The sequence below is a fragment of the Glycine soja genome, chromosome 20 (genome assembly GCF_004193775.1).
Source record: "Glycine soja cultivar W05 chromosome 20, ASM419377v2, whole genome shotgun sequence".
NCBI classification, from domain to species: domain Eukaryota; kingdom Viridiplantae; phylum Streptophyta; class Magnoliopsida; order Fabales; family Fabaceae; genus Glycine; species Glycine soja.
In genome coordinates, this window is record NC_041021.1 from 27,010,329 (window position 1) to 27,031,916 (window position 21,588).

Below are 21,588 nucleotides of genomic sequence, written 5' to 3' on the forward strand. Positions count from 1 at the left end.
TATAATTTTTGGTCCTTCAAAATATTTTTGGTAATTTTTAGTTCTTTATTAATTTTTTTATCATCATTTTTAATCCCTTTAAAACTTTTTGCTCATTTTTAATCCTCGTTTATTTTTATTATTCAAAACCAATCCTGAATATAAAATAAGGAAGGGGCTATAAAAATTAGCAAAACAAAGATTAATTTTGAACAATAAAAAATAAACAAGACATTAAAATTAGGCAAAAATTTTCAAAAGGACTAAATTTGCTGACAAAAAAATTAATGAAGGGCTAAAATTTGTATAAATTTTTTTGAGGAACTACAATTAAAATTAAAAATGTTAAGGGACCAAAAACTTAATTAATTGGTATTACTTTTTTTTGGCTAAAATGTAATTTTTGGTTTCTTATTTTCTCAAATTCATGATTTTAATTCCTCATTTTTAATTGAAACATTTAATTATCTACATTTAAAAAGTTTGTGATTTTAATCCCCTATTTTTTTAATTAAAATATTTCGTTTGTCGCTTTTGAAAAATTCATAATTTTAATTGCTCTGACCAATTTTAAAAAATTTAGGCATTGATCTATGTATTTTGTAAATATTAATAAGCATATTTATTTATTATCTACATAAAAATGTTTTTTTAATTACTAATAAATTTAACTATTTAAAAAGAATAAAAAAAGTTTACAATGGAACTAAAATTATAAATTTTTTAAAAATAAAAATAAAATATCTTTATTAAAAATAAAAGACTAAAATCATGAATTTTTTAATAATAAAATTTTTTCAACAATAAAAAAGTAATGTATCTCAATTAAAAAAATAAAAAAACTAAAATTATGAATTTTAAAAAATAGAAAAATTATATTTTCATTTTAGCCTTATTTTTTTTATAATTTTTTTATTTTATCGCAGGGCGCCTTTGCGTTTCTTTCTTAGTTTACTTGGTTTGCTCCACTTCCCCAAACTCAGCACTAAATTGTGTTTCTTTTGAGAGTATTTCAGGGAGAAAAAGACAGAGACACCGAAAGAGATAGACACAGATAGAGTGCAACTTGGTTAGATTTCAGTCATTTCAAGGATATCGATTTTCAATTTCGCGTCTTCCATTTTGGGTTCAATTCTGAGGTACGATAGGAAATGAATGATCACACTCTCACACTTTCAAACCTCACTCTATAAAGCGCAGTTTTGAACCAATTTTGGATTCAATTGGTCTCATTTGTTTGGTTCGTGTCAAGTGTGAACCTTTGAGGTTTTTTTCTGCCACCCATTTGCTTTTTTGCTTCCAAGATTGGTTTTTTCGGTTCTTTTCATTTTCCTTACCACAAAACTTTTGGTGGGCATTCTCTATTTTGTTTTGGTTCTTCGAACCCTTTATTTGTTTTGATCCTTTTTAATGTTCTATTTTTTTTTCCTTTCTTGTGTTGTGTTTGATTCTTGTGCTGTACTTTGTTATTCTTTGCACTTGGATAAATCAGTCTTGTTTCCCACAATTGGAGAAACCCATTAAAGCTTCTTCTGTTTCCCACGATTGGAAAAAACAAGGACTTGGCTTGTTTGAGATTTTGATATCTTCATGTGAATGGTTAAACAATTTCCTTAACTTTTCATTGGCATCTATGAAGACTTAAAGGGCACCTTTGAAGTCTTAATGAGCATAGAAACAGATACCCTCTATTATATATCACATGGAGTATTTTTAAATTTGGAGCATGCTTTCATATACTAACTAATAGGGTCAGTGATTTTCAACTTGATAAAAAATGAGGGTTTTTTTTTTCTCACATGTTGATGTTCTGGCTTTGATGTAGAGTATTGAAATCTAATCCATTTATGTCTTAAATATTTGAATCGCGGAGGTTTTGATGATTTTTTGCACCATTTTCTATTGCAGGTTTCTAACAAACAAGAGAAGATATCACATTCTTAAAGATTCACAATTTCAGATAAATATTATATGTATCTGAGACTTTTTTAATAAGAAGAATGCCAGGCATTCCTGTTTCCACTCGTGCTACCTCGTATATTCTCTTTCAGAAAAGCACTACCTGTTGTGAAGTTTTACTTTGACAAAAGCATTTTGTAACGTAACCAGTAATTATGTCTGTTTTTCCCTGCAGAAGCCATCCAGATGCTTGTGAACATTTATCTGCGGAAGAGGAGCTTGCAGCTGAAGAGAGTCTTTCAATTTATTGCAAGCCTGTAGAACTTTACAACATTCTCCAGCGACGTGCCATGAGAAACGTACTCTATTTGATTGGCTAAAATTTTCTGCCATTGTAATAATATTTTGTCATTATTTATCATTTGTTTTAGAAATCATAGGCTGACTGTATTCTTGTTGGCACAGTTCTCTCATAATTTTTTTGTCCCATCTGAAGATACTGGTCCTCTGATAAACTATTGTGGTATGTTATATTGCTAATAGAATTTGTCTCTGTTATGCAGCCATCATTCCTTCAGAGATGTTTGCACTACCGGATAAAGGCAAAGCACAAGAAGAGGTAAAAGTTACCACATATGGCCTTCCTTCTCCAACTTGCTCTCTTTAACAGATTTACATCAGTTATATGCCATATGTCCATGTATTCATATATGCTAAGTTCAGTCTAAAGATAAATAGAAAGATTTTGAGTCATATCTCTGTGTTTTGACTGTTGAAATGAACATTTTGGGATTCAGATAGATACATATATTTAATACCATATGTAAAACTTGGGAATGGAGAAACAAAATAAATGTGTATTTTCTTGGTACTATCATAAAATTTGTGGCAACTTAGGTCTCTTATATGAAGAAGAGGTGTGGACTTAGTTGAATGAACTAGTTTCTAAATTCACACTTTGATGTTTGGTTTTTTGCGGTTCTAGAATGAAATTGAATTAAGATTATCAAATCAAATCGTTCTTGCAGTCTTATAAAATCAGTCCTCAACGACTTATTTATTAATCTAGTTCTTTTGTCTTGATGGATTTCTAAATTTACACTTTGATGTTTGGTTTTTGTTGCGGTTCTAAAATGAATTAGAATTAAGATTATCAAATCAAATAGTTCTTGCAGACTTATGATTATAAAATCAATCCTCAACCTCAACAACATATTTAGTAAGAAGAAAGGATAAATCTTGTTCTATTTGAGATGATGAAGATTAATGTTGTCATCCTTACAAATTCCTTTTTCTTGCTGTATGGTGGTGTTTGTTTATTCTTTATATAAGCTTGAACTTGCTGTAATTTCTACTTTTCTAGTGATTTCATATGAGACATTGTGTTCATTCTGTTTTATCTGAATATAATTTAGTATATACACAAATATTGATTTTGATATGCTAATGAGATATGCTATTTGCATATTTAGAATCCATATGGCAGTTTCCTTGACGAGGACTATAACTGAAAGCCAAAACGTGTTTCCCATGTCTATCTGTCTTGCAAGGCGGATTTCTGATCATGGAGCTTCAAGGGTAGGGATACTGCTTCTTAAACGTTGATTCAATTATTATTCCTTACTCCTTGGTGTAAAATACCTTATATCTAATAAATTTTTATGCTGTTTTATACTTTATGTTTTAACTTGTCAAAACAAAAGCAAACCGCCATGTATCGAATTGGTCGGATTTTCATCTTCCGAAACTCCCCTGGAATTGATTTGAATACTCAGGTCCAGGCAAATTTTACACTCCCTGAAGTAAACAAGTTAGCTGAGGAAGCTAGATCTTGCTCACTTGATATCTTGTTTGTCAGCACTGCCACTGGTATGTATATGCTTATGTGATTCAATTGTGATGAAAATATCTATAATTTTTGCCAAGTTACTTATTATGACTATTTACTCGCAGTGGGAAACTCACATCTATCATCTGGAGTCAATTCAAACTCTATGCCTTCGGATCTGAGTCATCTAGCTTTTTTTGAATGTGAGATGTGCTTTAATTGCCAATATCTGTCAGACAAAAAACATGTTTGACCACATTGTTACGCTATTATTTGAGCCCCCACTTTTTTTTAAAATTTATTTACCTAGAGGGGTATTGACTCTGTTCCCAATGTGCTTCTAGTGGGTCTCGTCAAACCCCTTACAGTGTTACTAAAGTTCCCTCACATGGAGCTCTGTTTGTCTTAGGCTATGTTTGATTTTCCGTTTTGGGTGCTTCAAACTCAGTTTGGAAAGTAAACTCAGTTTTGTGACATGTTTGGTTACCCTCAAAAGTACGTTTACACATTAAAATTTTGCCTGAAAACTCATTTTTGTAGAAGTAGGGCTGCTTTGCAAACTCAAGTTTAACCCAAACTTAAGTTTGCAAACTTTAATGAGTTAATCCAAACATGCACTTAAGCCCCTTCTAATTTACACTTTTGTATGCTTTTCTCTTTTTCACTTGGCCATCAGGTTGTTGTTGGATTGTTGATCCACTTCTATATACTGTCATTCATAATGAATTTGTCATATATAGTATATAATATATAATATCTATAACAAAAAAGAGTTCCCTTAAATCTCTCTGAATATTAATACGTAGTGCTACCAAATCACAGTTGTCAGATGGGGAATCTATATCAATAATTGTTTGTTCCAATTGTTCTGATTTTGAATTGTGAATCGTGAATCATAATAAGGGTCCATGGTTTGTTCCAATTGTTCTGATTTTCAAGTAAGCTATTTTGGAAAGAATGTTAAGGAAGAATTCCAGACCCTAAAATCAAGGTTAATTAATTGTGGACTGATTCTAGGTGGTTAATTGACAGCTATAAATTTGTATGCTTCTCCCTCTACTAAATGCAGGTTGGGGAGGCAATGTGTGCTTCCACCTACAGCCCTTTTAGGCCTAAGCAAGGATGGGTTGGTTCTTATTAGTATCAACCTTGATTTGACTCAACGAAATGCTTTTTGTCTAATTATCATACTAACCAGAAAATAAGGAATTTCATAATGGATGGTAAAATCTACAATCTATTGAAATTCATAAGATTCAATGTCAAGTGATTTCCAATATATATTTTTGAAGTCTATTTAGTCATTGAAATTATAGGATTTAGGTAAAAAAAACTAACATACCCCGGTGTCAGAAGGCTCCTTGCATGCGAAGATATGGGGGAGGGTCATTGGATGCAGCCTTACCCTTGATTTTGGTAGCGAGGGGGAAAAAGAGACTTGAGATTCTAAATAATTAGATATTTGATTGATATAGTGTGTTGATAAATGATAACTTGATACTAAATATGGACCTTATGGTCTTATTTATATTAGAGTATAAGAGTCTATTTTACTCTTATACTCTAATAAAGAGCACTACAGAACACTGCAAAGTAAAATATACTCGTATACTCTAATAATTTTATATACTAATAATCAGGTCAAGTACAATTGTGGGGTCACTAAGACAAGCCGAAGCCTACTAATATAGTATGTTGACTACTACTACAAACCATAGTTACTACGTTTGCAATAGTCTTTGATATGTGGTATGAGTACAAGTTATTGGGAAAAACCCAAGTTTCACATTGGCTAAAGATAAAGTCAAGTTAGAATATATAAGTGAGAGGAAATCCTCACCCCTAGAGCTAGTTTTTGGGGTTGAGTTGAGCCTAAACTCACATTCTAAAAATCTAGGATGGTATCAAAGCACATCCAAGATTAATTCAAAGGGCCACCCACCATGTTATCCACGCATCAAGCCCAAGAAGTGCTGGGCGTGAAGGGGTGTATTGGGAAAAGCCCAAGCCCCACATCGGCTAAAGATAAAGCCAAGTTATAATATATAAGTGAGGGACAACCCTCACCCCCTAGAACTAGCTTTTGGGGTTGAGTTAGGCTTAAACTCACATTCTAAAAATCTAAGACAAATATGCAATACTCGACCTTATGAAGTATAGGTATCTAGGGGTTATACATTGTCAATATGCTTTGGTATGGTACCAATAATGACATCGTCTAGTTTCTTATTTTGAGAGGATACTAGTACTAATAGGATTTCTACATATCCAACCATCTAGAGATCACATAAGCCAAATCATAATCATTATCAGGGTCATTGTAGAGTAAATACTATCCAATAGAGCAAGATATTGGGAGTTCTATTGACAGTAAAGACACCCCCTTCCTCCAAATTGAAGAGCTTAACAATCCCATCCAAATCAAGAGTGCTTAGCACCTAATCTAGCTCTAATCCAACAGGCTTGTCTCTCTAATCAAGCTTGCACCCAATGGATTTGGTGATGCTGTGATGATTCCATTACCATCCGACAACAAGAGCACCTCGTTGTTGACCTTGAGGTCCTCCTTCCATGCCTTCATGACAAACACATTGTTCACTAAAATGCATGCAATGGTGTCCACCCTTTTTGCTTTCAGCTCTCTTGACTTCTTAACGAACCTAGCGCATACATGCTTGTCTATGATTTCATTGGGAATTGGTGAGAACCAATTCGCAAAAGTAAGGTATATTAGTATGCAAGTACCAATTTGCGGTTTGCCAGGTTGAGGAGCAAATCGTGTTTCTATGCTACTAACACCTTAATTTTTTACCAAATAAGGAAATAAATTAGGAAACACAGCAAATAGGAAATAGCTCCTAGGATTGCTTCTCAATTTGATGAACAATTCGTTCCACAATTATTCCAAAGATCACATTAGATATTTTCTAAAAACTTAAATATTCAAGCATACAATAAAGATAATATGATATATTTTATAGATATTTTTAAACTCCTCCTTAAGCTTAATTTTACTAAGCATTAAGATTGTTACAAACAAACACTTAAAGAAAATAGCATATAAAGTGGGCTCAACTACCTGCCTGAGAAAACTACTTAGGGATGCCAGAGATATTAGAGAGATGAGCATTATTGAAAAGATAACTTAGAAAGACAGATGAAATGATCATTGCTGTGAAGAGCTGGTTGGAAATTTCCTGCCAAGTGATTATACTCAACAAGAACTAAAACTTATCCAAGTGTTTCATACAACGAAAAAAACCTAGGAATCTCAATAAACCTAGAAATTAAATTTGATGCCGGTGAGTCTCAACCAACATTAGTCACCATTGGAAATTGGAATGCTTGTTTGTGGCAGGAGAAGTCACAATTTGTTGAGAAGTCCCACATCGCCTACCCAAATTATTGGGGTGCGGTTTAAATACCTATTGGGCAACTTCACTTAATTTTTTTTAAGATAGAATCTAACACGGTATTAGAGCCTATAGCCTATTTTTGTTGCTTTTGTGGTTTTGCATGGAATCTAGCATGGTATCAAAGATGGAAATTATTACTGACCTTAATTACTAGGGTATGGTTTATATATTTGTTGGATAACTTTACTTAATGCCAATTGGTATTAAGATGGAATTTATCATGGTTCTATTCATTTGCTGGTAAGAAGCATAAGTTTGGATGCGTCATTATTTTCACTCTCACTCTGAATGCTATGCCAGCAATGGAAAACGAACAATTAAAAAGGCAACCTGGTGCACAAGGCTCCTACCCAGTGAGGTCTGAGCAGGGTGGATCTGCACAACCTCTCTCCTGCTATGCAAACAGAGGTTGTTTTTGAGATTTAAACTTGTGATCTCCACGCCTCAAGGTAACAAACTTACCATTGTTGTGAGGCTCGCCCTCCATCGGAAAAGAAAACACCATAAAAAGGAAGAGAATCAAGAGATTCAACAAGGATGGAGATTTCATAAGAGCATACGAAGAAAATAAGATAAAGATCTCGAACCAAAACACATTGAAATAATAGTGGCTAGAAGGAAGAACTTGAATTTTGATTATTGTATATTTGGTGCATGTCAAACTCAATTTAAAAAAGTAACTCGCTGGGGGAGGATTGCCAAAGTCTTATAAGGACTGTTTTGGCTATATTGTTAGCCTGCATGGAACATTTTAACAAGAACTATGGAGATAAGGCATTGTTGTGCGGTGTTGTTTTGATATCATGTTGAAATTGTCAGATTTAGGTAGTGTTGATAATGTGATACCAAATATGGACCCAATGGTCCTATACTAATAACTAGGCCAAGTACTTGGATAGCATCACACTGATAAGATAAAGCCTACTAACACAATAAAACTATGAACACACCCTAATTAAATATGGAAATATTTTAAGGACCGTAACAGATAGTTAATATTTCCTCGGATTAATTCCTCAATTAGTTAACTAATTGATTCCATTGCATTTTCTACAAATCGTGAGATATTCTATAATATTCAAATATGCAATAAAAGACATTATGAAATATTTTATAGATATTCTAGTTCTATTCATGGATTAATTTTTGCCAAGTGATTTTTTAATGCAAGATGGAATTCCCCTTTCAGTTTTCTTCATTTTGTGCTTGACAGCTGGAGAATACTGCCTTTGTGGGAAAGTGTCTTTAGAATCACTTTATATGGCTTGGGATTGTTTTCCGAATTTTCGTTTGGGACAGCGAGCAGAGATTATGTCAACTGTGGATTTGCTTCCGTGTATTCTGAAGGTATGATGATTAACACAATTTTTTTTGTTTGGGTAGAAACATTGCTTCCTTTTGTGCTATTTAAAGTATGTTATGCATGGGCACCATATTCTTTCCAAGAATCCATTTCAAGCACTATTATCCATTATTCACTGTTTGATAGATGTACTAGTTCACAACGTCCTTTATGTTGCAGTCTGATTTTCCAAATGATGATACAAGAATCTCCATTCAAGTTCCCTCTAATTTTGAGAATATGGTTAGTTTAAGCTTCAAAGTCATTTCCCACTGAGCAAGAAATTCACACACCTAAACCCAAAAATAAACTTAGATATCAAATGGAGAATTTGTATTGACTGCTGTTTGTTTCTTTCCTGTTTGGGTTTCTAAAGAGTACATCAAAGCAAGTACAAATCACAATTTCTGCTGAAGAGTTTGGGGCCAAAGAAAAATCTCCCTATCTTTCATATGCAGGCAGTGAAGTACCATCCTCATCATTATCTCACATGATCGGGTAAATTTTATTTTCTCAGAAGAGTTTATTAGCCATTCAACATTATAGTTGCAAAGCTTGTGATGTCTCTGTTTCTATAAAGTTTTCTCACAAAACTCAATAAACAGTGACCTGGAAATCATTGCAAATTGGAATCTAGCTTTTAGCTTGATGTACTTGGCTACTGATTCGTAATTGATTGTATCCAGTTTCCTTGCTAGTTCTATATGCACTTACTATTCAACAACCAATTTTTTGGCATCTTAGCTTTTGTCTGTGGTGCCAAACAATCCAAAATTTAAGATATATTCATATTTAATATTAAATTAAAAAATGATAATCTAAAGCTAAACAACAAGTTAATAATAACAAAAATCAGGAATCAAACAATATCTTTTGCAAATTCAGTTACACTTAACAGATTTTTGGTGATAGAGGGAACATGTAACAAATTGGTAAGATACAATGAAACATTAGGTTTATGAGGAGGGTTAAAAATTAAAGAACTAATGTATGCTATATGCAAACCTTGGCCATTCATTGCCAACTACAATTTGATCTGGAATTTCGTAGGGGATGCTTTGTTGAACATTATTAGCATATGGTTTCACATGATGGGTCGTGCAAGAGTTTGGGTACCAATCAGTGGAGGGGTGAGTACCATTAGCAATAAGCAAGGCCCGAGGATGTTGCTTAGTAGAGGGTGGTTGAGGTAAGGAGCCTTGCAATAGGTGGTTAGGCATGGAAGGATCCCAAGGCTACGTCTAATGTGGTGTAGTGGAACCCAAGCTTATGGCTCTGCTATATATAAAATAAAGTGTAGCAAAAAAGAGCAACATAAGGTTGCCTATCTGAACGCAACAATGAAAGAACGAGAAAATATAACAATGAGAACATAGACCTACTGAGTACTGAGGGAAAATAGACAGAGCATAGACCCCTCTTAACGTGGATGGAACAAAGTCCAAAAGATTTAAACAAAGTAGAGAGTAGAGACCAGTGTTATCAATTGCGGATTGCAGAAAATGGTGGAAAGCCAATAATCTGCTATATCATATATTGGATAGCGTTGTGGGCATATAGCCTAAATCACATAATGGTTGAAATTTATGATATATATATATATATATATATATATATATATATATGTTGCTTTAGTGCTATAGCGGCTATTTAACAACACACTATTAGAGACCATAGAATGTTGCTTTGTTTAAGGAGAATATTTTATGTTGTAAAACTCCCTTCATTTGTAAAACAACCACAAAGAGTAATGACACTATTATTTAATTTCTATTAAAATATTGTGGTGCACATTTTAACTACAAGCTGCGTGTATGGTCCAGGTTGAGGGAAGGAAATGTAATGTTTAATTACAGGTATTACTTTTTAACATTTCCATGCTCTTATTTAACTTGTATGAGTTTATGATAATGGACTTTTAAAGGGGGTTGTCTTTGTCAGATATGTAGAGGGATTTGATCATTCATTGTATTCTTTTTCTCTCTTAATAAGTCTTTATTTTATTAAAAATATTTCAGGTATTACAATAATAAGTTGCAGAGGACAGAAGGTAATGTGAATATTATTCTCTCTGTCTCCTATGTTAATATGTGATTGCTTTTCTTTTTCTTTATGGAGTAAATGTATTTTCTGAAAACATTTGACAATGTTGGCTTGATCCTGCAACAGCTATTTGTGTTTCTTGAGTTGAGTAATTTTAAAATATTTTACATCTCTGTTGTCCAAATTCAAAGGTCAATAAAGTTTGTGAAGAACATACTGTGTGGTACCATAGGACTTAAGAATAATATCCGGACAGATTTTTGCTTACACTTGGAATATGAGGAAAAGTGAATGTTATTTTCTGATAATTCGAAGAGTATGACAAGGATCTCTATTTATACAACTTTGATCATAAAAACTATGTATTTTAGAATTATGGACAACAAATCAGACCTGATAACTACAACTAAGGAAACCTAGACCAATTAATCCTAATGAGGGAATAAATCTAATTAAATCTGTACATAAAGAAATAATGCACATGCTTCATATTTTACACATGGTACAACACTTCACTTCAAGCTAGTGAATGAATATCTATCATTCCCAACTTGCCAGTAAGATCTCAGAATTGTTTCATGGGTAAGCCCCTTAATTAGAACATCCCATATTATATTTATTTATTACTCTTGTTTGTGGGCTTATAGCCTTATACTAGTATAAATATGAGTTCTAGGTTATGGTTTTGTATCAAATTACATCTATCAATTGGATGTGATTAATTGTAGTTCCTACTTATTGACGTGTGCCTAGTTTTGAATGTCTATGGATTATTGTATCTTACAATGTTATATGAATTATTGTATCATACAATGTTATCTCTTTCCTTATTGTCAATATAATGTTTCTCGGCACATAACCTATCCAGTAATGGAAACTTTTGATTGCAGTCACCGAAGATTTCACTTGTCCATTTTGTTTGGTTAAATGCGCGTGTTTTAAGGTTAAAACTACTTTCTCCTTCTAAATAAATACTTTTTTTTTTTAGTGTTGAAACCTGTTTCTAATGCTCTTCTGACATGACCTTTTTTTAGGGTCTAAGATGTCATTTGTCATCATCACATGATCTCTTCAACTTTGAATTTTGGGTCAGTAATCTTTAAATCTCTTGCTGGCATTCTATTCACTGAGCTGTATTGAACCATCAGTAATCAAGTACAAATAATTTTTCAGGTATCAGATGAATGTCACGCTGTAAATGTGTCTGTGAAAAATGATATCTCGAGATCGGAGGTGAGAGGATAGTTTATGCTCAATTATTTTCTTTTGTAAATATATTATTTTCTTTTGCATATATATATATATATATACACATTATATTTAATTACTATCTAATTAGTTATTAGTTATACTGTCTATTTACAACTCTAAATGTTGTGGAAGATTTGTCTTTCATTTGGGATCTCTAATTTGTTCTTGGACTTTATTGATTATATGATTTTTGGCCCTATTTAAATTTCTCCTTCACCTTTTTTTATTCGTTTTCATATTTTTGACTCACCAACAATGTTGCCTTGTCCCACTTTCATTTGGGTTTAGCAACGTAGATCAATGACAGCTTTAAGCTTTATAAAAAATACTAAATTTCTATTAATCCATTTGGTGTAAGGTCTTCTTCAAATATTTTTCCTAGTATTCTTTGGTCTTCTGCTACCACTTTCGATTGGCCTATATTTATTTCATTCACTTTTTGCACCAGGATTACCTTTAGTCTTCCCCTGACGTGACAAAACAACTTTAGATTTCTGTCATCTTCTCTTAAAAAATTGCTACACCAAATTTCTTCTAGATACCTTCATATCTTGATTTAACAAACATGCATGCATCTCAACATTTGGTAACATAGTGTGCTGCCAGTCTTATTGCTGTGAGCTAGAATTCCTCTTTAAGTTCAAGAGGGACTCTATGATCACAAACATTATCTTTTTGTCCAGATTGTTTCTGATGATGTTGATCCAAGAGTGCAAACATTTTTCTTTTGGTAAGCTATTTTATTTCTTCTAAAATTTTGATGGCTCCGGATTCTTTCATAACATGGTATGAGATTCAGTTGTGATACCATGCCTATATGCAGTGGAAAGCCTCTAAAGCGTAGGACAACAGCAGACCAATCTTTGAAAAATGCAGTGGGCTTAGAGTCTTCCTTTCCTGCAGGAGGGACTGATATTTTGGAGAAGGATGATGGTATGTAGCTAGCTTTTGCAACAATATCAACTATATAAGTCAATCCATTAATTCTCTTAAAAATTTGTAGAAGGGGCAAATGTATATAGTTTTCAGATGTTGAAAATCATAATACGATATTCTGATTTATTAATAATAGTGGTTTATAGGCACATAATTTTTTATTTAGAGGAAACATAATATCCTCTATTATGTATAATTAATGTAATTAACCTGCATAAACATGCATCCGCTGTGTATTCATACAGTTTTCTGTCAATTACCCCTCTGACTCCTATTTTAACATGGTATCCAGAGCTTAACAGAGGTATCATGAAAATTGTGCTTCACCAGGGACCAACTGTTCCCAGTGGACCCTTCTGCTCTTTGCCCTTCTGCCGATTTGTTTTCGTTTTTCAGCAGATTTTCCACCACCGCCCACTGCCATGGGCCACTGGTGCGTCGTCGGCGAGTTTTCTAGTGAGACCACCACCATCAGGATCGAAATATTCTGATCTACCTGTCCTCGAAGTTACAGTCCTGGCCTCCCATCCACGTGCGTGGTTTTACATGCGCCAAGCAACATCTTTTGTTGGGGCTTCTTGGCGGCGAATCCGATCATCTTTTCGGCTGCTGTTTTTAGTGACAGACTCGCCGGACCGAGGCACACAAAGCCCAGTCGGTTTCGGGCCATTCTGAGATTGTGTCGTTTGCCGGGCCTTATTTTAGTTTGCGTTTTTTGGTCATTGTTTTGTCCTTGTTTTCTAGTTCGACAGTTGCTTCCATTGTCCCGGTCTTTGTCCCGGATGCACCGACCCCGGCTATGTCCTAGTTGCACTAGTCCCGGCTATGTCCTAGATGCCTTGGTCTTGTCTTGGTCCCAGAAGCAGTAGACTAGTTTCAAGTTTAAATGATTTGGGTCTCCTACATTGCTGGTTTGAAGATTCCAATCCTTGTCCAACATGCTATTCTTTGTCTAGCTCCTTTTTGTTGGCTGCCAAGGGCCTAACACAACAACCCTCCTTTACTTGAGCTTGGGATTGGCTATGATACCGTACATAGTTTTAAATATTAATCATTAGTTAAGATGATGAGTTTATATATTTAATGTTAAATATCAAATATTAATTATTAAAATTACTTAATAACAATGCTAATTATTAATTAGTACTTAAAATAATACTTTAAAATAATTAAATGTCACTATATATTATGAAAAGTTAATAGAAATTATTGAATCTTAAATAATATTGAATTATATTCTTAATAAAATCATAAAATAAAAGTACATAGAATAAAAATCATATGAATCTTTTATAGCATAAAAAGCACTGTCGTAATAGGTTAAAAATAAATTTAAATGACGTTTTCTTCTTTTGTTTTTACTCTATTTACGCAATTTACATGCAACTATTAAATTATATTGAAAAGTTAAAAATACTAACCAATTTGATAATTTATATAATTGTAAAATTTTGATAAAATTACGTATATTTGTATTGTTTTTTTTTAAATAAATAAAGAATTTATAATATTTTCATTTTATTTTTTTAAACATAAAAAATCAATTCAAACTTATTCCTGTAAAATATTTATAACAAGTTAAAAAATTAATTAGTATGTTAAATTAAAAATAAGCTTTGCAACACATAGAATAAAGTATCTCACTTTAGCTAATCTTAACTCAAACTTTCACAATTAGGTTCTGTTTTTCATACTTTTGTTAATTGATTTTCCTTATATGGTCCTGGTCATATTTGTTAATATTTCTTTTGAGTTGGGGTTCTTGCTCCAAAATGTTGCAATAGTGCTGCTTGAGTTTTACTGTGTTAGGAATATGTTACATGCTGCTATGGCATTGCAGGTATTTCTGCCACAATTATTCGATCACGTCCTGATCGAGACTCTGTTCAGTCAATGTCTGACTGTGATCAAGCAGTGCTTCAGTTTGCCAAGACAAGGAAGTTGTCAATTGAGCGTCCTGACCCACGAAAGTATGTCCTATAGACCTGTTTCTCTATCCTTGGAAAACAAAAGGATCTCTTAAATTACGAAATATTTTGATTCATGATTACAAGGGGTCTCTTGTAAGAAAAATATTTCATCTTGCAAATTTTAATGATATTTTTCAAGCAGTAATTACTAACATATTAGTCTGACATACAGATGTAAACTTTATAGATCAATGATGTTCAATGGTTAGAATTATTTTGATCTGTTGAATGATATATCAAATTGATAGGTTGATTTAGTTTGTGAAAATGTTACATTTGGGATGCTTATTATATGTGACAGGTATATGATTTGTTTATTTGGGTATACTTTTTATGTATTGTGTCAATTAATTAGCAAGAGCTTGATTTTCTACTTTATTACTACAACAACATTTGTAGGTTGAATGTAGTTTATGTCATTACAAATAGCCGACTTGTTTATTAAAAAAAAAGTCAACATGTTAATATGGTATCAAATTGTTACATAGCGTCAAAAGTTGCGGAGGACATAGAAGGTCTGATAGTACAACTTCAGCAACAAGACACTTGGATTTGGGAGGGGGATACAAGTGGGAGCTACACAGTGGGGAATGCTTACATGCTGCTCAATAGATATACGTCAGATGAAAATCATGATGGGTTTACTGCTTTATGGAAGCTAAAAATCCCAAGTAAAGCATCACACTTTGCTTGGAGGCTGATTCGGGATAGATTACCAACAAAGGTTAACTTGAGGAGAAGGAATGTGGAAATGAACGATGTCTGCTGCCCATTTTGCACAATTTACGATGAGGATGCATCTCACCCTTTTTTCAGTTGTGTTAAAATCTTGCCACTATGGTGGGAATTGCTGTCTTGGTTAAACATAGTGGGTGTCTTCCTGGAAATTCTGAGAGAACATTTCCTTCAACACTCTTACTGCAATCTTAATGGTATCAGATTACAGTGATGGCGCTGACCTGGTGTATTTGGTACCATAGGAACAGGATTGTCTTCTCAAACAAAAGTTTCAACGGTCAAAAATTGATGGAGGATCCGCTATTTTTCTGCTGGACCTGGCTTAAAAATATGGAAAAAGGATTTGACATTCTGTTCCACTCCTGGTCTAGCAACATCAGGGCTGGGTTTTGTGTTCAGGGGGGGATTGATTTATAGATACTTTGTGGTTGGGATCCTAGTTTAGATACAGATCTATGGTTGCCTGATTCTTGCTTTAAAGCTTGTATTAGGACACCATAGCTCTGCACATATTGTCGCTAGGATGTAAATATAACAGTACCACTTGTATTGAGTTTACTACTATATATAATATATTCATACTTTTGCAGATAAAAAAAATGGTATCAAATTGTTTTTTCTATGATTCCTGGACTGGTTTAGAGATGAGTGAGACTTTCTTGATATCTACTTGTGATTTATCAGCTTGTGATTCCTGCATCGGTAGTGTTGGAGTAAATGATCAAATATCCTTTTCTACTTGTGATTATCATTTTTGCTATATGCAATGTTAATGGACACACCACTGACAAATTATATTGAAAACATTTCAGCAGTACCTTCTTGAGGAAGCGACAATTTTTTCATTCACACAAAGCTCAGGTGAAGCATAGCTGCTATTTTTATAGTATTTTGTGTTTTAGCTTTATGTTTTTTTTTTACTGTTTCTTGTTCTGTTAATTGCTTCCAAATATTGGTTTAGTATAGAAGTTGGAGTTTATGGTCGGACACTTAGTTTGGCAAATCAAATGTTTTGAAATCAGTTGTTTCTTTTAATGAAGTGGTCAAGTGCATTCATGATCCTAATTGATATTTTAAAAGGTGGGCTATTAGAGTAATATACATAGAGTTGCAGTATTCAACTACATTCTCAGCTAAAGTGAGTTAGTAGTTGATTAGGGTGAGATGCATTTTGTGGTCTATAAATACCAGATTGTATTATACTGTTCATATCATTTTCATTTCTCTCTGTTAAATTCTCTCTTTCTCTCAAATATCTCTTATCTTCTTTATGATTTTGTTAGACCTCTAATATGGGCTCCTCATGGCTGTGTGCCCCCATTTACTCTTGGCCTAGTCTCAAGTAACTCCATTGTAATCTCCCCCTCTAAATTCAACAGCTGCTTGTACCTTTACAGGATGGAAGTAGGAGTTTACTCTTATATTGTGCTGTTTATCCTACCCAAACTTGTGTTTTAAAACAATAGCCATTTTCAGACCTATACTTGCGAGGGTAGCAATTTAGCCTGGTACCATATGGGTAACTAAATAGCCAGACCTGAACCCATTATCTGCACTTGAAGATGAAGATGGTCCTTGAAGAAAAATTTGATAATTGCTCCTTTAAGATGAAGATGGTTGTGAAGGAGACTTTGCGTTTTCAATTTTGAGATGAGAGAATTAAATATTAAGATAATTTATGAGTTTAGTGCACATTATGACAGATGTAGGTGTAACTAGAGTTCCTTTAATTTAAACTTAATATATTTGAGAATGTATGGGTATGGGGTAGGGTGGGAATTAAAGTACCCAAAACCACATTGATTACCATAAATTTTTATGGGTAAATATTTACCTATTCCCAAACTCATTTAAAGGGTAATTCCTCTCCCCATGTGGGTCTTTTTACTAGTGTCCCTTGAATTTAGGTCCAACTGTCGTTCCTACTATGGGATTACCAAATTAATTAATTAAATTCCTACTTCCCAAACTCATTTAAATGCAAATCCAAGAAGACGGTCGCGGTTGCCATTGGCAAATAGATGGGTTCTTCCAGAAAGTGAAATGTATTGGAAAAGATCACCTGCTCGTCCAATGCTGTTGTCTCACTGGAGAAACCTGGTTCACAAATTCACATGGGGAGAAGATCGGTCAGAAAATCAAATCCTGTGTTTGGAACAGTATCCATGTTGGAGAAGTTGGTTGATCCCAAAAATGATTCTGATATTTATGAGTCCTTCCAAAGAGGCAGAAACTAGGTTCACAAATTCGCATGGAGAGAAGGAGAATGTCAGAAAATGAAATCCTGCGGTTGCAACACCATCCATGTTGGAGAAGTTGGTCGATCACCAAAATGATTCTGATATTTATGAGCACCTTCCCAAGATGGAGAAACCTGGTTCACAAATTCAAGAGGAGAAAGGTCAGAAAATTAAATCCTGCGGTTGCAATGCCATCCATTTTGGAGAAGTTGGTGGATCCCCAAAAGGATTCTGATATTTATGAACACCTTCCCAAGATGGAGGTATTGCAATTAGATATGAAATCCTCTAAAATAGAAAATTTGAAAGAAAACAGCAAGTCAAGTTTGGCTTAGATATGTAGCAAAGTTCTCGTATTTCTTTACAAAACAGTAAAAAATATTCTCATAAAACAACCTTGAGCAGAGCAATAGGAAGATGTTGGGTGTGTAGAAACTAGAAACTTTTGATCCACTTAACATCAGTTGGGCAGTAGATGTGATTTCAGATTTCAAGTTCTTAAAAATTTGGTTAGCTTCTTTTTTGTTTTTTTCTTCCAAGACACATTTTCACTTGACATTATCTATTAAAATAATAAATTTGAAGGTTTTCATTTCTGCTTGAATGGAGCAGCTTAAATTTCAGTAGTGGTTGAATTTGTGAAATGTAGAAAAGTATCAGAAATTAGGTACTAGTTTTTTGTCTGATGAAAGTGATTTTTATTCTGATATTAATACAACATAACAACAATGTGTTTATGGCTTGTGCAGTGAACCTATGAGCTCTATTGAATTATCTGTATAGATAGTTACACATATTTGCTTTGAGTATTAAAATTACTACTGTTAGCTTGTTATTTATGTTGGTTCTGATTGTTGGAAAGCCTCCTCAATTGCGGCCACCCCTAGCAGCCTAGAGGGGGGGTGTTTAGGCCACATCGCCTACAAATATGGTCTAAATATTGCTTACAAGGCTTGGACAATCCTCACCTTACAAGCTGGTTTTGTGAAGTTGAGTTAGGTTCTAAGCTCAAATTAGAAGCGATTTTTGTGGCTTGAAGACTGAACAACATTTTCTGCTGTTATTTTATTGTTTCTTAACTAAGTTTCTTTTCCAGTATTATTCGTTTCATTATATTTAATTTTGATTTTTATTGACATCATATGCCAAATAAATCTGTTATTCATTTTTCTTTTCCCTTTGATTGAAGCCAATGGCAATTGAACAAGTTCTATCCGATAAAGATAGCGAAGATGAAGTTGATGATGATGTTGCCGATTTTGAAGATCGAAGGGTATGCTTGGTTATAAAGTTTTTGTTTATTTTCTAAAATATCTAATTGTAACTATTGCTGAACAACGAAATTCTTGTTGAGTTGTCTATTGATTATTCACTGCAAGGAGCTTAAGAGTTAAGAGTGATTTCTAGGATTCTTTTTCATTAACTTATCTGCATGGCTTAATAATTGGGGCTTATTTCAGACATGATTGTACTTCCAATGTTCAAACTTAAGAGTTTTAGCTTTTTTTTTTTTTAAACCAACCAATTATCAATTGGTAAAAGGATTGATTCACAATTCAATGGTTAAAGGAAGCTACGGTTCAAGGTATATGACACTGGTTTGATACCATTTTGTAGTACAATATAGATTTCAACAGAGGTAAAGGGAAAAAAATAGGTGAGATACAGAACCCTATATTAGTTATTTAAAATGATTGTAATACACTAGCTGATCTTATATCTCTGTTCATATTAATACAATGTTTGAATAGAGACAAATACCCTTTACTTTGGATGCATTACAATTAAATAATTACCAACCCATAAGAGTTTCCTAATTACGTAGCACCACACTATATTTCTCAGCAAAAATTGCCATATGCAATCATTTACTCCATGTACAGTTTAATTGGATGTTTCAACCAAGTTTTAGACCTCATTTGAAGAGCTTATCATTTGTTACATTTTTCAATAATAAAAAATAAACTTGATTCATTGCATTGGACTTTCAACATAGGTTTAGGTTGTGAAGCATGACCTTGGTTTATGAAATATCTGTTGCAGCTTTTACTATTGCTTGTGAACAATCATTGACTGGCATTGATACCTTGCAGATGCTTGAAAATGTTGTTGATGTGAGCAATGATGAGAAGACTTTCATGCATATGTGGAACTCATTTGTTCGGAAGCATCGGTATATCCTTCTTTTCTGCCCAAGCCATTCTATTTGCTGTATTTGTTGATTTCCATAATTAATAACAGTTATATTTTATGCTGAATGTGCCTTTGAGCTTAAGCTGATATGCCGAATACATTTCTACTTTCTTCTTTCAATTATTTTCTTCTCGTGGCAGTGTGATTGCAGATGGTCACATTTCATGGGCATGTGAGGCTTTCTCAAAATTGCATGCACCTGAGTTTGTTCAATCTCCCTCACTGGCAGGGTAAGTAGCTCCTCTCTTGTGTATCTCCTAACATGCTTGAAATTTACACATTTGTTTTTTTCTCATCTTTTGTTGATGTTTATTTTAATTAATCAAGACACATTTTTAATTTAGCTGATTTTCATTAGGTCTTTAGCAAACAAAACAATGTGTAGACAGTCATGATTTTACTACATATATCAACAATGGATGCATGCATAGTAGTGGAAATGTTCAAAATTCTGGACCCTCTTTCCTTTTGTCTCTTGTTAAGTGTTTATGGTGGCTAATGCTTAAATTATCGAGTTTTTTTTTTACTAATGCAAGTAGCAATTCTAGATTGTTGAAATTTTGCTTGTGCTATTAGCTCTAATGTCTGATTCATAACTGCAAAGCTGCATGTGCTATAAAGGAAAGCATCTGTTAGTCTTTTGCTAATTTCCCAGTGTTCATAACTTGATATAATGTTGTATCTAAAGTTTATTGTACAGTAATATCGAGCATTGTTTTTTTACTTCATAGTAGGATACTAAAATGCCAAGCGCATTCTATTTATTTATTGGGTCTGACTAACCAGTACCCTAAGGGTATTGGTTAAGCAACCAAAAGAGGGAAGATTTTATTGGAGATCATGAGAGCGCATTTAAAAATCATAGGATAGCACATTTTTATGCATCCCAACAACATACTTTTCCCTTTTACTTCCTTAACCCAGGGCACTGATTATTGATTAACATTAGCCTTATTTATTTATGTATACAAATCTGAGAATAATTATAAAATTTGTTATTTTGGCAGGTGTTGGAGAATATTTATGGTCAAATTATACAATCATGGTCTTCTAGATGCTCGGACCATGAATGACTGTAATATTATTCTTGAGCAATACCAAAGGCAGAATTCAGATCCCAAAAGCTAAACAAAACTCATTTTTACCCTCTTAATTGAAGAAATTGATGGCAAATAGTGAGGACATTTTGTTTTCGTTTTTTCCCCCTCACAAGGTACAGATTGCTGTCAATTTCTTGTGGGGTTTCAATTTTACATCTTTCCTATTCTGGGGTACTGTTATGTTCGTTACCCTAATTTTGTTCATGGATAATATTTTCTTCCCTCGGGCTTCAAACTGAGGAAATTTTTAAGCAACTTTAATTGCATTGACATGATTATTCTGATGTTCTGCTTTTCCTGTTTCTTTGTTGACACCAAATTTATGTTCATAACGGGGTGTCACTGCTTTTATCTCATTTTCTTATTTTTTTTTTCAATTCCGAGATTAATGAGCCATGTCCAAGTAACAAAATAGTTGTGTAAAAAATAAGGTTTTATGTTTGCAAGACTTGTGGATATTTTTGTGAATTAAGATTTAAAATTTATTTGGGGTTGCCCGTTACCCATTACCCATGTTTCAACTTATAATACTTTTTGGACAAGTTTAGTTCATTTGAACAAAGTGTGAGTTATTATAAATTAATGTTTACAATTTTTATCAATAAAAAAAACTTATATGATGGTTGCTTTTGTATGAAGTGTCAGTTTCAATC

The 21,588-nt window shown here is 33.4% G+C and overlaps 1 protein-coding gene across 6 annotated transcripts; it reads left to right on the forward strand.

The window, feature by feature from the left end:
- The first annotated feature begins 943 nt into the window (after window positions 1–943).
- LOC114403347 (polycomb group protein EMBRYONIC FLOWER 2-like) lies at window positions 944–21,230 on the forward strand. 6 transcript variants are annotated; one of them, XM_028366256.1, is made up of 23 exons: window positions 948–1,118; window positions 1,888–2,014; window positions 2,114–2,237; window positions 2,442–2,497; window positions 3,351–3,456; window positions 3,582–3,747; window positions 3,832–3,909; window positions 8,336–8,469; window positions 8,645–8,707; window positions 8,841–8,962; window positions 10,288–10,320; window positions 10,483–10,514; window positions 11,398–11,450; window positions 11,542–11,595; window positions 11,681–11,740; window positions 12,442–12,488; window positions 12,582–12,691; window positions 14,535–14,664; window positions 16,215–16,263; window positions 18,832–18,915; window positions 19,736–19,815; window positions 19,976–20,065; window positions 20,843–21,230. In XM_028366256.1, exons 2-23 carry the CDS (start codon window positions 1,980–1,982, stop codon window positions 20,961–20,963), a joined length of 1,827 nt encoding a protein of 608 aa, XP_028222057.1. In that variant the 5' UTR covers window positions 948–1,118; window positions 1,888–1,979; the 3' UTR covers window positions 20,964–21,230. The 6 variants fall into 6 exon arrangements, with proteins under 6 accessions (XP_028222061.1, XP_028222062.1, XP_028222057.1 ...); XM_028366258.1 differs by having other exon boundaries at window positions 16,218–16,263; XM_028366259.1 differs by having other exon boundaries at window positions 3,654–3,747.
- The last annotated feature ends 358 nt before the right edge of the window (window positions 21,231–21,588 follow it).

What these genes read in the sequence shown, in the direction of transcription:
- LOC114403347 (XM_028366256.1), top strand. Translation starts at nt 1,980, where the DNA reads ATGCCAGGCATTCCTGTTTCCACTCGTGCTACCTC. An exon ending in TGCTTCCGTGTATTCTGAAG is followed by an intron (nt 8,470 to 8,644) that starts GTATGATGATTA and finishes TTTATGTTGCAG; the next exon opens with TCTGATTTTCCAAATGATGA. An exon ending in AATGTAATGTTTAATTACAG is followed by an intron (nt 10,321 to 10,482) that starts GTATTACTTTTT and finishes AAAATATTTCAG; the next exon opens with GTATTACAATAATAAGTTGC.